At 38.0% G+C, this 21,096-nt stretch overlaps 1 protein-coding gene across 3 annotated transcripts in view; it reads left to right on the top strand.

Annotated features, from left to right (window-relative positions):
* Positions 1–21,096, top strand: part of Ppef1 (protein phosphatase with EF-hand domain 1) — a 120,484-nt gene that overhangs the window by 51,282 nt on the left and 48,106 nt on the right. For 2 of the 3 annotated variants that reach the window (XM_076561465.1, XM_042269333.2), the window contains exons 4-6: positions 2,409–2,536; positions 4,756–4,816; positions 14,399–14,562. In XM_076561465.1, the coding sequence (XP_076417580.1) occupies positions 2,409–2,536; positions 4,756–4,816; positions 14,399–14,562 (353 nt within the window). The remainder of the gene's footprint in view (positions 1–2,408; positions 2,537–4,755; positions 4,817–14,398; positions 14,563–21,096) is intronic. The other variant, XM_076561466.1, reaches the window with a different exon arrangement.

Below are 21,096 nucleotides of genomic sequence, written 5' to 3'. Positions count from 1 at the left end.
TAAAATTTTAAATATCTTTGAAAAGTCATTTATTATTAGCACTTTGATTAGTTATGAGCCTTTGCATTTAAAAGTCATTTATTATTAGCACTTTGACTAGTTATGAGTCTTTGCATTAATCATTTCCCACTGTACACAGAAATTTCTCTGACCCAGACTAAAGGTAGCACCAATCTATGGGTATAAACACAAATATTTAGAAGGCAGTTTGCTATCATGTCCATTTAGCCAAACAATAGTAGTGAATTTCCTCCTGGGGCCTTATGACCTCCTCAGCCATGAGCTATCAGCCAGATTCACAGTACCAGGCATGCCTTCCTCCTTTGGAGTGGACCTCAAATCCAATCAGAAACTGGTTACCCCCATAACCATCATGCTCCAGTGAGCATGTCTTGCTTGGGGTAGTGTATTGTAGACCTCAGAGTTCACAGTTGGGTAAGACTATGGATAACTTTTCTCCCCCCAAATTCTACATAGTACCTTTCAGCACTAAACTAGTTAGCCATCAGGGAGGAAGCTTCCAAATTGATTTACCAACTGAATTACATATATGATGTAGCAAATACACATTGTGCCTCCAGAAATAGGGTCTTATCATCTAGTTTGGGTGAGTAAACAAGAGTAATAGCAATAGGCTGTGTTATTTGGGGGGCCTCTGGGGTCTCTCTGACCATAGGGAGATACCCTATACCTGTGGAATATTTGACTCTCAGCTCGCTGAAGACTTTCACTAGACTCCAGGATGAGAGGCTCCCTTCCCTTCCACATCCCTGTCTTTCTATCCTGCCTTAGAATAGAACCCCATGAATGCAGCTGTCTACCAGAGAAAGCAATGACTCCTCCCATGTGGGTAGGATTTCAATCATGCACTGAACAGAGACCAAGCAGAGACAGAAGGATGTTAGCTCCCATTTCTCCTTGTGTTGGGAAGGAGCAGAAAGGGTAGTCTATGTAGTGTCTCGTTACTGCCAGATCATGGTAGGCATTTAGTATTTAGTGGTTATTATTATTCAAAGAAAGGAAAGGTACAAATGAATTAGGGAATAAAGTAACTGGCCCTAGATGGAGAGAGCTCAGGGTTTGGAATCAGAGGTGTCTATGTTAGGTGACTTTGAACAACACACCTGCTACTCTGAACTCAGTTTCCTTGCATGTAGCATGGAGATGATGATGTTTGTGGGCACTGAAAGTTTTGAAGTAGATCATTCTATTATTAAATAGAAATCAGCATGGTTGTCTATTATTGACATTGTATTATTTGACATTGTTAATACTTAGTAGATGAAACTCCAGTGATCATTTATTTCACTATATCATTGTATAACAGAGGAAACTGATGCACAGTGATAGGTCAGCATGTCTTTGGAGGTGAAAAGCTTGGGCTCTGGAGTCAGATCTGTGTTCAAATTTTCACTGTCCATTTCCACTTACTAGCTAAGTGAGCCTAAGTAGGTACTTCCACCTCTCTTAGCTTCATAGTGTTGGGAAGACTGCAGGGACTCTTCAAATACTTGGTGAACCTGTTGAACAGTACCTCTGTACTTGGTGAATACAGTAACTCCTGGGGAAGCCGAGATTGAACCTGGAGGCAGAACTGTTGGAGAGGACATGGAGTAGTGCTGATTAATGACTTGCTCCTCCTGGCTTATTCAATTTGCTTTCTTATACCACCTAGGACCACGTGCCTAGAGGTGACACCACTCACAATGGTCTGAACCCTCCCACATCAATCATGAATCAAGATAATGCCCTATGGGTCAATCTTATGGAGGCGTTTTTTTTTCTTCAATTAAGTTTCCCCTATTCCCATATATGTCTAGATTTCTATCATATTGACAAAAAGCAACCAGCCCACCCATATTTCCAAGGGTTTATTTAATTCATTGTTTCTTTTTTTTTTTTTTTTTTTTTTTTTTTGGTTTTTCGAGACAGGGTTTCTCTGCGTAGCTTTGCGCCTTTCCTGGAGCTCACTTGGTAGCCCAGGCTGGCCTCGAACTCACAGAGATCCGCCTGGCTCTGCCTCCCGAGTGCTGGGATTAAAGGCGTGCGCCACCACCGCCCGGCCTAATTCATTGTTTCTAATGGTGGCAAGATACTCCATGGTATGTATTCACTGCAAGTCTACACTTTTTTCCCTAGTGACTGACAGCCAGGAAGCATCAAATTCAGGCAATCTTACTTTAAAACTTCTACCCTTAATGGCTATGACATCATTGTTCTCTGAGGTCTCTGAGTGTTTGAAACTTAAGAACATTTTATAAAAAGCATAAAGGTCAAACTCATTGTTTATAATGTTCCTATTTCCTAGGACTAAGAAATTGTTTGATTGTTTTTTGTTAAAACACCTGCTTCCCCTAAAGCTGTATGTAATTGTTTTTCTCTGCCTTTCATATCCTGTGGGTCTGCAGCGCTGAAAGCCGCATTAATCATCCAAACCTGGTACCGACGGTACAGAGCCCGACTGAGGGTTAGACAACATTATGCCCTCGCCATCTTCCAGTCTATCGAATATGCTGATGAGCAAGGCCAAATGCAGGTCTGTTTGGCAAGCATCCACCCCCCTTCTTGTTACTGAAGGCATGAAACTGGGTCTGTTTGACGCTGAGGAACCTTGATGAAATGCTTTCTTAGAGGCTGTAATGACATTGTTTTGTAACTAGTTGTTAAGAGATTGTCATTTAGGGAGATGGTATTTCTCAGCTTTGAAGTTCACATTTTTTAGAGCAATGCCAGATGTCTAGCTAACTAATAAAAATAGTCTTTTTCTATTTCTTGAGCATATTCCATAATGGTAAATAAAATCGTTGCTTTATAAATGGAATTTAAAAAAAAAAATGGAAGTGGAAGGGTTGAACCCAGAGCCTTGTACATGTTAGACAAACACTATACCACTGAGCCATAGCCTCAGCCCAGAAAGAATAGTTGTGTTTGCATATGTTGTGTGTGTGGGTGCAGGAGTGTGTGCACATCCGTGTGTATGTGTGTGGAATGGGTATCAGTCCTCAAGAGCGGTCCACCCTGGCTTTTTTGAGATAGGATCTTTCAGTGAGATCTAAAACTTCCCAATAGGGTTGGCTTTTAGGGAAGTGATTCCTGGTGACTTTTTAAAATCTCTGCCTCTTCAGTTCTGGGATTACAAATGGATACCACCCTGTTGGGTTGGCTTTTAGGGAAGTGATTCCTGGTGACTCTTTAAAATCTCTGCCTCCCCAGTTCTGGGATTACAAAAATACCACTGTTTGGCTTTTTTAATATAAGTTCTGTGGATCAAACTCAGGTCCTTATAGTGAGCACTTTGCCAACTAAGCTCTCTCCAAAGCCTTTCAGACAGGCGACTTTTAGGCCTTAAATAGAGAAGGTCTTCCAGGGAACAAGCCTATGAAAGTTCTAAAAGAAAATATGTGAATGTGGAAGTCCTTTATAAAATGATGGCACAAATTCATAACTCTAGCTTAAATACTCACTAATAAAAATGAGCACCTTTTAACCATAAAATGATCTTGAAAAATATTCAATATAGTTATTAATGAAAGAACGAACTTACGGAGTACTACCTAGAGTTTGTCCCATGCATGGAAGAGAAAATGAAGCATTTAACCAACTCTGAAAAAAGATACACAGCAAACTCTGCATAATGGCTACTGGCAGAGACAAGGGTGGCATTGATGAGTGGGTAGGGATGGTAAGAGAGATGGTATGCTCCCTTGGTATTGGCTGAAGTTTTAACAAGCATACTTAAGTATCAGAATTAGTCTTTAAAGAGAACTAAGCAAATTTCATAAAGAGTTAAGTTGGCAAATCTCTTCTTGGTAGCTATTAAAATGATACAGGTTAGGCCAGGCATGGTAGTGCATGCCTTAAATCCCAGCACTCAGGAGGCAGAGGCAAGAGGATCTCTGAGTTTGAGGCCAACCTGGTCTATATAGTGAGTCTGAGGACAGCCAGGGCTACACAGTGAAACCCTGTCTCAAAAAACAAACAAACAAACAAACAAACAAACCACCAAAAACAACAACAACAACAACAACAACAACAACAAAAACCCACCAACAACAAAAGAGACAGGTCATTCAATATTCCCTTTGCTTTTATTAGGAGCTCATAGTGTTGGCTGTCTTTTTTCAAGTATTTGTTTATTTGTTTGTTTGTGTATAGGTGTTTTGCCTTCATGTATGTCTGTTCACCATGTGTGTTCAGTGCCCAAAAGAGAGAACTGGATTCCTGAGACTGGAGTTATAGATAGTTGTAAGCTGCCATGTGGATACTGCAAATTGAACCCTGTTTCTCTGGGAAAACAGCCAGTGCTCTTAGCCACTGAGCAATCCCTCCAAACCCATGTAGGCTGTCAATTTAAACAGTATTAATTTTGCTACCCAAGAGATAAAAAGGAGACCATAAGGAACAAAGAAGCCAGGAAGAACTATACTTTCTGGACAAGTCTAACTTCAGCCTGATCCCATGAGAAGTGTTTAAATGTGAAATAGATCATTGTTTGTCCCATGCATGGCAAGGAGGTGGAGGACTGGGTTGTTACACTTTTGCTTCAGTCAGTCATATATGGGCAGCTTCCCAGGAGGGGTGCATATATCATTTCTATGCAGCTCAGTGTGGTGCTGCCCATCTGTGACTCTTGACATGTAGTGTAGCAGGAAGATGAGTACAGCAGGAGAATAAGAGACTTGCATAGACCTCCGATATTTGCTGCAGCAGCTCCTCAGTCTTTATTAATGATGTATATCATTTTATCTTGTGCAGCTGTCCAACTTCTTTTCCTTCATGTTGGAAAACTACACAAAGACACCCAAGGAAGATTCAGGTAAGCAAAAAAAAAAAAAAAAAGGTTTAGCCTTTTAAGGTGTTACTCACATTTATTTTTAAATTATGTGGGGGGAAGTGTGTGTGTGTGTGTGTGTGTGTGTGTGTGTGTGTGTGTGTGTGTGTGTGTGTGAAGGTGAGTACAGGGTCCGTGGAGGCCAAAAGGAGACATAAGATTCTCTGGAGCTGGAGTTACAGGAGGTTATGAACCACACAATGTGGGTGCTGGGAACTGAACTCTGGTCCTCTGCAAGAATAGTGTATACTCCTAACTGCCAAACAATCATTCCACTTCTAAAGTGTGGTCTTTTGAAAAGCAGTTTTATATATTGAACTGTCTTCACTGAAAATGTAAATGAAGATGGTAGATGCTATGCACACACACACCATGCATGGATGGAATTTGCTAAATCAGCATTTAATTAGAAAATAGCAATATTCAGCATTCCTTTGTTAAATATTTTGTCTTGAACCACAATCTGTTGATACACAACAGTAACTTAGTAATGAGGATCTTGTGTTTTACCCACAGAAGTTTTATGGTAAGAAACCAAATTAAGCCGGGCGGTGGTGGCACACACCTTTAACCCAGCACTTGGGAGGCAGAGCCAGGTGGATCTCTGTGAGTTCAAGGCCAGCCTGGTCTACAGAGCAAGATCTAGGACAGGCACCAAAACTACGTAGAGAAACCCTGTCTTGAAAAAAAAAAGAAAAAAGAAACCAGAGTATTTTGAATATTTCATGCAGTGGAGTCTAGGTGAAAATGTAATCTCTTCCCCTCTCTCCACTCTGTATGCCTGCTATGTCTTCAATCTTTTCCCCAAAGTTCATGCAACATGTTGAAAGTGGGACCTGTAAGAGCTGTCTAAGTTAGACCCCCTTCCCCCGTAATGGATTCGTTATTTGAACAGTGGTGACCTTGTAAAGTATGGACCCTCATTTCAGTCATGTTACGACTTACAGCATAAAGTCCTCACCAAACATGTCTCCTGGGTCTTCCATTTCCCAGACTTTAGAGCCCTTAGACAGTCATTTGGTCTTGGTATGGAGACTGTGGGTGATTTTTATTTTATTTCTCATTTATACCTGCATTTTAAAAAATCTGTAATATACGCTAATTGGTTTTATAATTCCCTTTAAAAATTGTCAACAGTTCCAGACTTAAGGTACATGTGAACTCATTTTAGTTTGTTTTTTGTCTGAACCAGAATTTAAAAGAATCCAAAAACAACTAGTCCCATTCATAAACTTGTGTTTGCTTTAAATTATCCAGTTTGTGGTATTCTGTTATAATAGCAAAAACTAGACTAAGGTACTTTGTGTGATGTGTTTATATCATCTATTTGTCTATCATCTATATAATCATTTTGAATTGATGCAGGCAGTATACGAGTTTAAAATTATAATTATTCATAAGACATATATTTCTCAAGCTAAATAAAATCTGCCTGTTACTTCCAAAGTAGATGCCAAGCTTAAAAGCTGTTTAAAAAAAAACACCTTGAGCAAACCGTTTTTAATTCTAACAACATGCAATGTATTTAGGACACACTCCCATACATGCATGTGCATGTGTACATATGCCTCTGTGTGTGTGTGTGTGTGTGTGTGTGTGTGTGTGTGCATACAGAGGCCAGCAGAGGATCTAAGGTTACCTGCTCTATCCCTCTTTACCTTATCCCCTTAACATAGTCTCTCATTGAATGTGGAGCTCACCATTTTTCAGGTAGGCTGCCTAGCCAACAAGCCTCATATCTCTGGCTTCTACCAGTGATGGAGTCACAGAAGTGTGAAGCCACACCTGGCTTTTTATGTGGGAGCGTAGAATCCACATGCAGCCACAATTAGATCCTCAGACTTTCACAGGAAGTGTTCTTACCCACTGTGCCATCTGCCTAACCCCCTAAGAGCATCTTTAAATACGCCAATAAATACTTTTTTCTAAAATTTTCTTACACACACACACACACACACACACACACACACACACACACAGAGAGAGAGAGAGAGAGAGAGAGAGAGAGAGAGACAGACAGACAGACAGACAGACAGAGAATGAGAGAGAGAATGAGAGTTCACACATGTGCATTGACATGTTTGTGGAGGTCAGAAGACAGCTTGCAGGATTTGGTTCTCTCTCCCATGTGGATTTTAGGAATTGAACTCAGGTCATCAGGCGTGGCAGCAGGCACTTTACCCACTGAGGCATCTTCTCAGCCTGTAAATACTCTTTAAAGTGGGAAGAAGAGTGGCATTTTAGTGGCATGGTTTGAGACAAGTATATTTGTATGAAACTAATGACGGCATTTATGGATCTATAGAGGTTTTCTGAGTGGTGGAATAGCCAAACCCGATGAGTGGAAATTGCAAAGAAGTGGGTACTTGGCCATTTTCTTCATTTTAGGTAGCTGCATTTTGAAGACAGTCGTTTCTGCTTCATGTTCTTGGTCAAAAATGTTTTGGGGAGAAAATATAATAATGATGAAATGAAACATGACTCTTTCTGTTAATGACCTAATATTTCAACCTAGACTCACTTGATTATAGTCACTTATATGGGGTTTTAGAGCCACATATGACTGGGTTACAGCTCAGATTCTCCATTTTTCAAAATCTGCATTTTGAAAAAAAAATTGCAGATGATTTAAAAAATATAACAGAATGTTTCTTCTCAAAGAAAGGAACAGTGCTTTCCTTGAAATATATATAAAATATGTTATAGGAAAGTATACAAATAATAAATGACTGAAATTTTCTCAAAGAAAACATGCCCAGAAAATAGGTACTCAGAACAAGAACTGAAACACGATGGCTGGCGATGGATCTCAGCTGGTAGAGTGCTTGCTTAGCATGCAGGGGTCCTGGGCTTAGTCCCTAGCACTGCATAAATCAAGCATGGTGACATACATTTGCAATCTCAGCTTTTGAGGAGGGGGTGGGAGGATCAGAAATTCAAGGTCATCCTTGCTACCTGAAACCTTGTCTCAAAAACCAAAAATATACCCTTCAATCATTATTAGAGCCACAGAAGCCTCCCTTCTGCCTCTTCTGGTTACAACCCAACTTCCACAGCACCATGGAACTAGTTTTGACTGTCTATACCACAACTTACTTAATTATGCTTGTTTTTTAAATTTGTTTGTATAAGTAGAAACATGCAGAATAGACCTTGAATCTAGCTTCTTTGACTCAGCATTGTATTTGTGAGATCATTCATGTTGTTGTAACTTAGTCATTCTTACTGTTGAATAGCATTCCATTTTACCAAGACACTATAATTTCTGCATTCTATTGTTTATGTGTGCTAGAGTTATTTTCAGTTTGGCAGTACAATTGTGCTGCTGTGCATATTTATATACACGTCCCTTTGGGTGATCATGCATTCTTCTCGTCACTCTCTTCCTCCTTCTCCATCCTCCTGCCTCCTTCCTTCTCCTCTCCTCCACACCTTCTCCCTTCTCCTTCTCCTTTCCTGAGGCAGAATGTCAGTATGTGTGAGGTGACTTTATCTATGTAGATCAAGCTGACTTCGAGCTCTTACTCATCCTGCCTCAGCATATTGAGCGCTGGAATGACAGGCATATGCCATTATGCATATACTTTGTAAGCTGATTTCTCCCACCTTTGAACTTTTAACTGAAGTGCTAAGATCTCTTAGCAGCCAGAAAGTTATTTATCATTCCCAGAAAAGAGGCCAGGTTAGTAAGTAATTTTTGAAGTGCAGAGTATCTCAAGACATTTTGGTTCCAAAGGAAAGAGGGGTCCGAACGGAGTACTTGTGCCGGCAAGCACACTACATCTTATGCAAAACTCAGTTATGCCAGCTTATGTCCCTGTTCTCCTACTTGCAGAGCTCAAACAGATCCATAGACTCGAGAGAGAGTAGAGTCCACATACAAGTTCCCAGTGTGCGTTTTATAACAATTCCTTCTACAGTCAAAAAGGAATAGTTGCCATAGGTTTAAGCAGAGGCTGGTGGGAGTAGGCTGAGTCATATGCAAGTGGTGTTTAGACTTTTCTTCTGCCTCCCCATCAGCCAAAATGTCCCCTCAGGTCACATAGCTTACACATATGTTCTTTAGGACTACCTGTGTGCACGTATGTATTTATATTTTTAACCTTTGTGGTGCTAGAGTATTTAAATTTTTTTATTGTTACGGTGAATATATTTTCTAGCATGCTATCTTCTCATTACTTATTTGTAATATTCCATTAAATTTTTATATCCATATCTCATCTTGTGATTCTACTGAATATTACTAGTAGTTCATATATTATTATTGATTTTTTTCAGTAAACTTTACCATGTACCATGGTGTTTCAATAATTTATGTCATTTCATTTAGTTTTCATGACAAACTAATAAGAGTACTAGTATTAATTATTTACCTTTTATAAGTGTAGAATCTGAGGGTTTGAGGGTACCCTTCCAAGGTTCTTTATTTCATCAGTAAGAAAAATATTATTCAAGCCTGTGAGATTAATCTCTGTATTGTATTTAATTCTCTTATCAGTTTTTAGAGTTTTTCTTGAGTTTATTTTTTAATCATATCAACAGATTTTATTATTATCTATTTTTGTATAATAATTACTATTCTTATTTCAGCTTCAAGTCCTATTGCATTAGTTAGAGATAACAGAAGTATATTAAAAACCGATAAAAGTAGGTAGCCTTTTTTGTTGATGATTTAATGGAAACCCATATCTCTTATTTATTTAATTTAAAAATTATGTCAAAAAAGTATGTCAAGAATATATCCTTCCATTCCATGTTTTTTAAATAAAAAATTGATGGTTAATTTTATTAACTGTCATTTTGTCATCCATTGAATTTAATATATGAACACTAATGATTTTGACAGAGATTTATGGTTATCTTTATTAACTGTCATTTTGGCATCCATTGGATTTAATATATGGACACTAATGATTTTGACTCAGCTTTATAATTAGGAAATGAAATAACTATAAATGTTGTCAAATGGTGTTTCTCCTTGTCCAGAAACATGTGGGCCTTATTTTCAAAGGAGTATGTGGTTAGTATAAGCTGATATTATCTGTGTGAAAAAAATTACAGATTGAATTTTTCCCTAAAAATGTACTTTATCCCTCTTCAGATGAAAGAAAAGATCTTTTCTTTGAGTTGTAATCGCTGGCAGTGATGGAATATACTTGTTATCAGCTAGTGAGAAAGAGAAACGGCAGCATGGGTTAAGGCAAGGGTTTAAAAGTTATTTTCTTATAAAAACTCGTAGAGGTATCATTTGGTTGTTAATATTTTATTATATTTAATTACTTTAGCTCCATGTTCACAAAGTTATAAATCAAATAACTAAGGGTTAACTCCAATTAAATGTTGCACAAATCTTCATATATTGCTTGCATTCATTGAATTATTGTCTATTAGTTGTGGGCCACAACGACAATATATGCATTAGAAATGTTAAAGCTTGCTGGGTGATGGTGGCACACACCTTTAATCCCAGCACTCGGGAGGCAGAGGAAGGTGGATCTCTGCGAGTTTGAGGCCAGCCTGGTCTACAAAGTGAGTTCCAGTACAGCCAGGGCTGTTACACATAGAAACCCTGTCTCAAAATTAAAAAAAAAGAAAAAGAAAAAGAAAAAGAAAGAAATATTAAAGCTTAATTTTCGTACATGATACACACTAGTTATTAGAAGAGAATCTGTTACTAATTTTCATGTTGATAAAAACCTGACAGAAGGATAATGATTTAATATAGATTAATATTTCATAACAGGAACTGGAGCGATGGCTCAGCAGTTAAGAGCACTTGCTACTCTTGCAGAGGACCTGAGTTCATTTCCTAGTGTCCACATAGCAGCTCACAACCTTCTGTAACTCTGATGCCAGGGAATCCAATGTCCTCTTCTTGCCTCTGTGGGCACCAGACATGTAGATGGTCAAAAATATATGTGCAGGCAGAAATTCATACACATAAACCAAAATTAGAATAAAATATGTTGCATAGTGTTACTGAAGAATTTGCTTAGAGAAGTGGTATTTTTTTTATTAATCCATCTTAAATGTTTTTACATCTCTGGCAGGAAGAACTATACTGAGCTATTGATTTTAAAAGGATATTTTGTTTTGTTCTTAAAACAATTGAAGTTGTGTTTTCATCACTGGCATTGAGAGAATGTACTTGTTATTAGCCGATGGAAAGGGGACAAATGGCATCAGGTGTGAAGGCAGTGACCAGGAAAATGGAATAGTTCCTTCAATTAAAAAAGTTAACATTTTTCATCATCTATTAAAATGAATTATTTTGGTTAATGCACAAATAAAGTTTTTATTGTTGATGTTTCTTATTTATGTCTCACAAAGCTGGGTTTCCTTAATATATCAGTTAAGAATATATAAATACTATAAATGTATTTTCATATATAGTAAAAATCACAATGGTTAAGAGTTTGGGGGCTAGGTCCATGACTCAGTAAAGTACTTGACACATAAGCATGAGACCTGCCTGAGTGTGGATCTCCAGCATTCCCATAGAAATCTGGGCACAGTGGTGTGCACCTATAGTTCCAGTGCTGGAAAGGCAAGGTAGGAGGATCCATGGGGCTTGTTAACTAAGCAGCCTGGCAAATCAGTGACCTCCAGGTCCAGTGAGACACTGTCTCAAAAAATGGGATAGAGGGCTGGAGAGATGGCTCAGCAGTTAAGAGTGCTGGTTGCTCTTCCAGAGGTCCTGAGTTTATTTCCTAGCAACCATGTGGTGGTTCACAACCATCTGTAATGAGAACTGGTGCCCTCTTCTGGCATGCAAACAGAACACTGTATACATATTAAATCTTTAAAAAATGAGTTAGAGAGTGATTGAAGGAGACTCCTGATGTTGACCTCTGGTCTCCACATTCACCTGAACACATATGTGTATATGTGTATGCACACACATACACATTCACAGATACACAGAGAGTTTAGGGACACAATTTCATTTCTCTACTTAGATGCTCTGCTTCATTTTCATGTATATAATGAGAAAATAGCAATCCTTACCTTCTTATAACACTGCCTGGTACATAATAAGCATTTAGTAAGTTAAAGCTATCTATTGTCATCGTCATCATCATCATCATTTTGTTATTGAAAAGGTAGAGTTTGGGGACTCAACATGGGAATCCTGTGGAGTTTTGAAGGATGAATATAATTTATCCAAAGCAGAAAGATAAAGAAGTAAGGGTTGTCAAAGGGTAGAAAAAAAAACTAGGAACAATTAATGTAGAAATGTCAGTAAAAGCAAACATGTGATCCAAGGACAGTGTTTTAAATTAGCCATGTCTTTGGCCATGTTTTATTGTATTACAGAGCCTGAAGAGAGGATTATACTGAAGATACAGACAACAGAAAGTGACTCCCAAGGTTGCCAAGCTTCTGAGGACTTAGAAAGGGGCTGCATGAGTGTGTGGGTCTCTATATATATTGGCATATACAAATCTATATATTCAACTTTTTCTCTTTTCTGCCAGCATCCATGTTTTAGTCAGGTACAGCCTTTTCCATGAACACTATAGTCATGCCATAAATATACCTCACCTAAAAGACAAGATCCCTCAGTTCTGATCACATGTGCTCCATATTCACTTTCTTTCATAGAGTCTATAACAAAATATTTGTGACTCTGTTAGCTGATACAGTGCAACTGTTGGGGATTCTTATGGAGTTTCTCTGGGCAGGAGTGTTATATTCCTAAGAGTTGCTAATATTTCAGCTTTCCTTTGCAGGAGGATAATTCCCAACTAAAATGGATGGCATGAACATTAGGATAGTTAAGTAGACTATTTAGACTTCACTGTCTACATGATGAATCTGAAATCAAGTTTACCAGGATGTCCTGCATTTCTGGTTTCTAAATAAATTGAAAAATTCAGTTGTTTTTAAATATCAGACCAAAACCAAAGGAGAAAAATGATATCTGCTGACCACATTGAATACAGCTGTTATTATACTTCAGTTCCACTTTGTATAAAGCATTAGCAACTATCACCAAAATATACTGGGGCTACACAACAACTTAGAATATATTTTAATGCAATTATTAAATGTTATTTCTTAGTTCAGAACAAGTTTTCAAATTTCTTGACTTACTACTGCTCATCATAATTGGTCACGGAAAACATACATTCTATCTACATCAGTTAGCATCCTATTTTCTGTAGGTGACCAACTTTCAACATTCAGAAATGATAGGGTTTGGGTTTTTATCTTTGTTTTTGTTTTGTTTGTTTTTGCTTTTGCTTTTGTTTTCAGAGAGTTTAAGGTGATAGCCTTAATAACGAATAAGTGTTAATGGGTTAAAGAGTATGTCATTGGCCTCTGGGTCGGTTATAATACTGCAAAGGAGCCACAATATCTCAGTGACATAGTAAAAAAGTGGGTTCTTTTCCTAGCAAGTCTACAAATTAGCTGAACACTTCTGACATTGGCATAGTTGATTTGACAGATTTTTGAATATTGGCTGGAGTTTACTGGTGTGTCTAGAGGTCTGCTGGCTGTTAGCTGATCTAGGACATCCTTGGCTAGGTTTTATCTGCTCTGTTTCATTGTAATCATGGCCTTTCAATAGGAAAAGCCTGGGTTGGGTGGAAATGGCTATGTTCCCAAACAGAGAACACGGAATCATATAAGGCTTCTTGAGACCTGGACTTGGAGCTGCTAGGTAGCTCTTAGACTACATTGTTGAGGATAGTATAAAATTATGAGCCTAGCTCATCTTGAAAGCGAGGGCAAGTAGACTCTTGATGAAAATCACATTCTAAGAAACATGGATAGAAGTTAGGATACAGTATTGAGGCTGCTTTGCAGCTGGTCTACCACATCCTTGCATCTTTCTCTGCCTGAATTGTCTAGGTTTCTGTTCAGGGGCCGTTTCATGGGCAACTTGGCAAGAAATGATTGTGGGTCTCAGCCATACTAAATTGCCTTAGTAAATGGGCAATGCAGGCAGTCTGTCACAATACAGAAATATCTAAGGGAGAGAGAGACCTTTGGTCATTTCTGCCTATGGTTTGTCCTTTAAGTTTTATCTGCTTTGTTCCCAAGAATAAAAGAGAAAAATCACAGAAGAAACATTGTACATAAAGCAAGAAACAAATCAATTAAAGCTAAGTAAAATCCTCTGAAGTATTTAACAAGGGAAAAATTGAATATTGCAGTTTAATTTCGTGCAGATCATGAATAGCAGCAGCTGTTGGAACCAAATGCAGTGCATTGTTCATGCTTTTAGCCTTGCTGGTAAGAGTCTGATGAGTAAGAGTGGACAAAAGAATTGGAGCTTCAACTTCCAAACATCAGAATACCTTCTTCACTGAGCAGTTTTTCACATGCTTTGTGGTCTTCTCCCCATTGATTATGGACTCACTGCTTTGACAAAATATGATTCCAGGAAGGGACAATCGTGGTTGCTGCCTTCAGAATCAGTTATTCCTCATAGTTTTATGTGCTTTGACTTGGCATTCATAACAGCACAGTGCCTTGTATGACAGATATTTAAGAGGGTGTTTTGAAGCATTAGAATGTTGATTTCCCATCTTATACCTCTTTGTCTTTCCTTTTCAGCATTAGTAAGTCGACTTCTTGAAAGCACCATTCAAGAAAACAAGGCTAGACAGGACTATGTGGGTTTGATAGAAGTGCCCGACTCTTATGATGGTCCTCGGCTGCAATTTCCTCTCACGTTTACTGATATTGATTTACTTCTTCAGGCCTTCAAGCAACAGCAGGTAACCTCAAGCAGAAGCTGCTCTGGTTCTCATTCGCAGCTATCAAATGCATGAATGAAAATGCTGTAGCATGTATTTCCATGGGGAATGTTTTTCATTGTGTGACAATTACTGTTTTTGTTTAACCTAATAAATAGATGTTTCCTTGGGTGCACAGTAACTTCCTCTTTGTAGGCCTACAGCATGTTCCTCTTTTCGTTTTCTGAGAATAGTTTACAAACTATAAAGTTTGTTACTTAAAAAAATATATGGTTCAAAGATTTTAATGTAGTCACAAGCTTGTATACTTACTAGCACTATCTAATTATAGAACATTCTCATCATCACCATCTACTATTATTCCTCCTTTGCCCTAAGCAGCTACTGATTCATTTTCAGTCTCTGATGATTTGCCTATTCCAGATATTTCATATATATAAATGAGGATGTACTAAATTGGCTTTTTATAGTTGGCTTCTTTCACTAAACATAGTGTTTCTAATATTTGTCCATGTTGGAGCATGTATCAATATACCATTTCTTAGGCCAGGCATGGTGGCACACACCTTTAATCCCAGCACTCAGGAGGCAGAGGCAGGTGAATCTCTGTGAGTTTGAGGCCAGCCTGGTCTACCAAGTGAATTCTAGGATAGGCTCCAAAGCTACACAGAGAAAGCCTGTCTTGAAAAACCAATATATATATAATTTCTTTTTATGGCTAAATAATATTTCATTGTATACTATACAGTTGTTTATTGATTTATCAACACATGGATATTTGAATGTTTTATACCTTTTGGCTGCTATAAATAATGCTGCTATGAAAATCACATCCAATTTTTAATGGACATGTTCCCATTTACTTGGTTATATATGTGCCTAGGAGAGGAATTCTGGGGTTATGTAGTTAACTCTATGTCTAAGTTTTTGAGTAACTGCTAAAGTTTTTTTTACAAGTGGTTGAATAGTTTTACACTTCTACCAGCAGTATATAAGGGTTCTACTTACTCCACTTTTTGACATTTATGATTTTATTTTGATTATTGCTTTCCTAATGTATGTGAAGTGATGTCTAGTTATAGTTTTGACTGACATTTCTCTAATTAATAATGTTCAGTCTTTTCATCCATTTGTATAACTTCCTTGGAGAAATATCAATGCAGAACCTTTGCCCATTTTAAAATCAGTTGTCTTTTTATTATTGGGTTGTAGAGTTCTCTCTAGATATAAGTGCCTTATCACATATGACTTGAAACCATTTTCTCCTTTCTTTAGTTTGTCTTTTCACTTTGTATTTTTTATTTGTGAGATTATAATGTAATCACAACATTTCTCCCTTCCCTTTCTTCCTTCCAAACCCTCCCATATATCCCTCCCCACTCTTCAATTTTTTAGCCTCGTTTTCACTAATTGCTGTTACATGCATATATTATACACATACCCCCAGTGACACACCTTCCCCCACAAGTTCACACCTCCTAATCCTTCCCAAACAGCTTCAACAACAGGGGACCAAATAGTCAAATACATGAGCCTATGGGGGCCATTCTCATTCAGACCAACACAAACATCAAAGCATATACTTTGAAATAGTTAAAATGATCAATTTTTATACGATTATGAAATACAATTTTATCTCAACTTTAAATATACATATTTCTTGATTTATTTTCACAAATGAGAATGCATTATATACTGTGCTTAACCTTGATTCTTCTCTTAATATAATTTTTCCATATTTATAGATCCAAAATGATTAACATGTAAATAAAATTAACATCTCTATAATGGTTCCTTGAATCAATGTTGCATATTTTATCTACTTGAACACACTATCCATGTTTGTTTTAACTCTGAGTCTAATGATGTAATTATTTAAATACTCTACCAGTCTGTTGCCATTGCTTATTATTTGCCTCAGTTTTATTTCATGTATTTTATAACCTCATAGGCCTGGTTACAGTTATACCGAGTTCTGGACATTATATATGAAAAACTATAAAAATATTTTTAGGCCTATTTTCTTCCAGATAATTTAAACTTGCTGTTAGCAGGTGGCCAGAAGAACTAGCCTTCTAGTATGATCTCAAATCATTTTTAGGAATTAGATGATTCAAAGCTCTGCTTCAGTTCCAGCAAAACCAATCTATCACTTCCAGATCACTCTTACTTCTGGGGTGTGTCTTCTAGTGTCCTAATCAGAGAATGACAGTTTGGGATGCTGTCAGAGAAAAGGGTGGTGTAGGAAACTCCAAGGCCCAATCTTTGCAGAAAAATTGAAAAATCAGGCAAGATTTATTTTGTTTTATTTTCCTTTCCTCTTTTCTTTCTCTCTTGAGAGTTAAAAAGACTTGAACCATTCTTTCTGCCTAGTTCTTGTTGACTGAGGAGATGTGAGCGCTCAGCTACTGCCTCAGTACCCTGCCTGCCTTCCTGCTGCTGTGCTCCCTACTATGACAATCATGGACTCTAACCCTCTGGAACCATAGCCCTAAATTAAATGCTCTCTTTTATAAGTTTCCCTGGTCATGTTGTTTTGTCACAGCAATTGAAAAGTAACTAAGATATTGTTTTGGATATATTAAAATGCTATACAACTGTCACCACTATTTATTTCAAGAACTTTTTTTAAAAAAAATACTTATTTTTCAGTATTAGGGATTGAACCCTCAGCCTTGTATATACTGGGCAAGTGTAGTTGAAGATTTCCTGTGTCCCGCCTGGTCTGCAGCCCCTCAGACCCAAGTAAACACACAGAGGCTTATATTAATTAAAAAGCTCGGCATTGGCTCAGGCCTACCACTGACTAGCTCTTACAGTTAAACTCAGCCCATTTTGGTTAATCTATAAATCGCCACATTTATGTGGCTTTACCTGTGTGCTATTACATGCTGTTCTCTGGATGGTGGGCTGGCATCTCCTCACTTAGCCTTCCTCTTATCTCCCTCTTTGAGTTTCCCGCTTGCCTCTAAGCTGCTTTGCCATAGGCCAAATGGCTTTATTTATCAACCAATCAGAATGACACATATTCACAGCATACAGAAAGACATTCCCACATCAGGCAAGGGCTCCTATTTCCCAATTGTTTTTGTCATCTCAAAATGAAACTTTATACTCATTAGCAACCACTCTCTTTCCTCCAACCCTCAGCTCCTGACAGTCAATAATCTGGATATTTCATATTAATGGAACATATGTGGCCTTTGGTGTTTGGCTTCTTTCACTTGTCATAATGCTTTCAGAGTTTATCCATGTTGTTACATAAACCAGTGCTTTATTCCTATATTTTAGGTTAATGTATGGTTACTTTCCATGTATAACATCACATTTATTTAAGGAATTAAACATTTATATCTACATTTGAATATTAATGTGTGGTTATATTAATTTTTATATGCTCATAAACAAAGAATATTTTGGGGAAAGATATTCAAAACATTATCAACATTAGCTGTCTCGAGGGACAGAGATTAAGAGACAAAGGTCTGGGGGAAGGGGAAATAATTTTTCATTATTCTACCCCTTTTTAATGATTTTTTTTATTTCAGCCAAAAGAATGTGTTGTTTGTCATTTAAAAGCTACTTGAGCCAGTCACAGTAACACATGCTTTTAATCCCAGTACTTGGGAGGCAGAGGCAATCGGGTCACTATGAGTTTAAGGCTAGCCTGATCTCTATAGTGAGTTCTAGGCAAGCCAAGGCTATATAGTGAGACCCTGTCTCAACAAACAACTTAAAAACAGAAATAAGCCAGGCATGGTAGCATATGTCTGCATTCCAGAACTTGAAATGAAGGCAGAGACAGCTTAGTCTACATAGCTAGTTCTAGGATAGCCAGTCTCTCTCTTTGCCTCATCTCCCTTTCTGTCTCTGTCTTTCTCTCTCTCTCTCATGCATACAAGCACATATACACATTAACACACACACACACACAAACACACACACAAAGAGGAAAATATCCTTGCAAAGTAGAAGTTTCTTCCTTGAACTCCTTTATGATAATGTTAATATTTTATTTAAGTGGTTCTTTTATCTGATGTGTTTATAAATGTAAAATCCAACATTTGAATAAACTACTTTGAATATTTAATATTTTGGTTATAAACATAACAATTATAATCCTGTTGATATATAGCTTTCTAAGCAAGTACTAATAGTAACAAAGTTATTTTAGTCAATCTTAAGGATGTTCAAGAACACTATATTAATATTAAGAATTTTCTGTTTATAAGATATTTTCAGTGAAATTTGTTAACATTAGAAAACAAAATGAAAATAAAGACGACTTTAGATGCAGTTATTCTGATTAGTGATACAATGGTCCAGAAAAGCTACAATTGCACATTAAACCAGCATTAGAAATCTGTAGATTAAATATACAAACAGAAACAAACCATTAAACAGCAACATTTTTGCCCATTCTTTAAAAATATTTATCCAGGGGCCATTGAGATGGATCATGGGTAAAGGCACATAACACAAGCTGAGGAATATGGTGGAAGGAAGGAACTAGCTCTCATAAGTTGTCCTCTGACTTCCACACATGTGCTGTGACATGTATGTACTCCCCAATAAAATACATAAGAAAATATAAAACTATAAATAAAATGTGAATTCAAGGACTTGGGAAGCTAAGGCAGGAGGGATGTCATGATGTTTGAGTCAACCTGTGCTACATAATGAGATCCAGGCCCTGTGTTAAAAATCTAACTTTAGACCAACAGCTGTGGAGCCTCCATGGGACTGGACTAGGCCCTCTTCATAAGAGAGACAGTTGTGTAGCTTGATCTACTTAACCTGGAAATAGGATCAGAATCCATCCCTGGTGCATGAGCTGGCTTTTTGGAGCCCACTACCTATGGTGGGATACCTCACACAGCCTTGAGGCGGGGGGTGGGGGTGCGGGAGGCCTTGCACCTGCCTCTACTGAATGTACCAGGCTCTGCTGACTCCCCATGGGAGGCCTTACCTTGTTGGATGAGGGAATGAGGGGTGAGTTGGAGGGAGAAGTCTGGGGGGCAGAAGGAGGGAAGAGAGGGGGATCTGTAGTTGGTATTCAAAATGAAAAAAAATCTAAATAAATAAATAGAAAACTAAAAAGTAATAAAATGTGGCTGTGGATTGAATGGCTTTAGAATACGTTTGTAGGGGAAAAGATTTGTGAGTCCGTTGGCTTATGTGGGCAGGAAATGATGGTCTAATAGAAGCATATGAACCATATATTTAGAATTTTCTAGTATTCCCATAAAAAAGACAAAATCAATTTTAACAATATATTTAACTCAGTACACCTTAGTATATAAAACAGTTTAATATACAATCATATTAAAATTATTGAGACATTTTGTGCTTTTTTTTTCCCATCCCAAGTCTTTGAAATCCACTTTGAATTTCGTTCTTTGTTGTTGTTTGAGACAGGATTTCTCTGTGTAACAGCCTTGGCTGTCCTGAAACTAGCTCTGTAGACCAGGCTGGCCTTGAACTCACAGAGAGCTGCCTGCCTGTGCCTCCCCAATGTATGTGCCACCACCACCTTGCCTGAAATTTGTTCTCATAGCACATCTCAATTCTCACTAGCCCCCATTTCAAATACTCTGTTATCTCATATTGCAAATAGCTACCATATTGAACATCCCAATTCTAAGTCCATCTGACCACTAAAGCTATGTTGACATCAGTTAAGTTTGTGTGATAATCACATATTTTTATCTTTTCTTGTGGAGTATGTGTTTGGAAAATTCATAATTTAAAACCAAGGAGAAAGACACAGTGGATTTTTAAAAGCTTAAGGGAGAGGACAGTAAGTCTGTAGAAAGCAATGACCCCATTGATGCTGTAACTGGAGGAGTGTGGTAAGTCAGTAATAAATAGGAAGTAATCCCAAGTGTTTTGAGATTGGAACATTTTCTCTAGTTAGACTTTTAACACAATGTGCTTGCTGTCTTGAGCATTCTGTACACCCAGTTCTGGAGCTATACTTCGGAGGTTTGGGAGCTTGTGTGGTTCCCCAGTGAGGTCTCTGTGCTCAGCAACACCTGCTACACAAGTGGCAAGGTGTGTCAACCAATGAAAAGCTACACCTCAGCCACAGGCGCTTTGCTTTGCTTTTCCTTCCTTGTTTCCCTTTCCCCTCCCCTTTTAAAGGATTCTCTTTTTTTGTCCTTTATCTCATGCCCACTATTTTCTTTCTTTTGTTTAGTAAGAATTTTTTCATTCATTTTACACACCAATCACAGATCCCCCTCTTCCCTCCTCCAGCCCCCACCAGCCTTCCCCCCAACTCACTCCCAACTCACCCCCCACAAGAAGGCAAGGCCTCCCATGGGGAGGCACATCCAATAGAGGCAAGTCCAAGCCCTTCCCCCTGTCTCTACCTATGATGGGACACCTCGTGCAGCCTTAAAGGATTCTTATCGTTACTCTTGTCTAAAACTTTTCTTTGGGCAACTGAACCCCACCCCCATTTCCCCATTTCTCCTCTTGGGATCTACACCAAAAATAAACAAAAATATTCTAAACAAATGTATAATGTCAAAAAAGAACATGAGACTATAA

The sequence above is a fragment of the Peromyscus maniculatus genome, chromosome X, assembly GCF_049852395.1.
Source record: "Peromyscus maniculatus bairdii isolate BWxNUB_F1_BW_parent chromosome X, HU_Pman_BW_mat_3.1, whole genome shotgun sequence".
Taxonomy (NCBI): domain Eukaryota; kingdom Metazoa; phylum Chordata; class Mammalia; order Rodentia; family Cricetidae; genus Peromyscus; species Peromyscus maniculatus.
The sequence above is the reverse complement of the archived record's forward strand: the minus strand, read 5'-3'. Positions and strand labels throughout refer to the sequence as shown.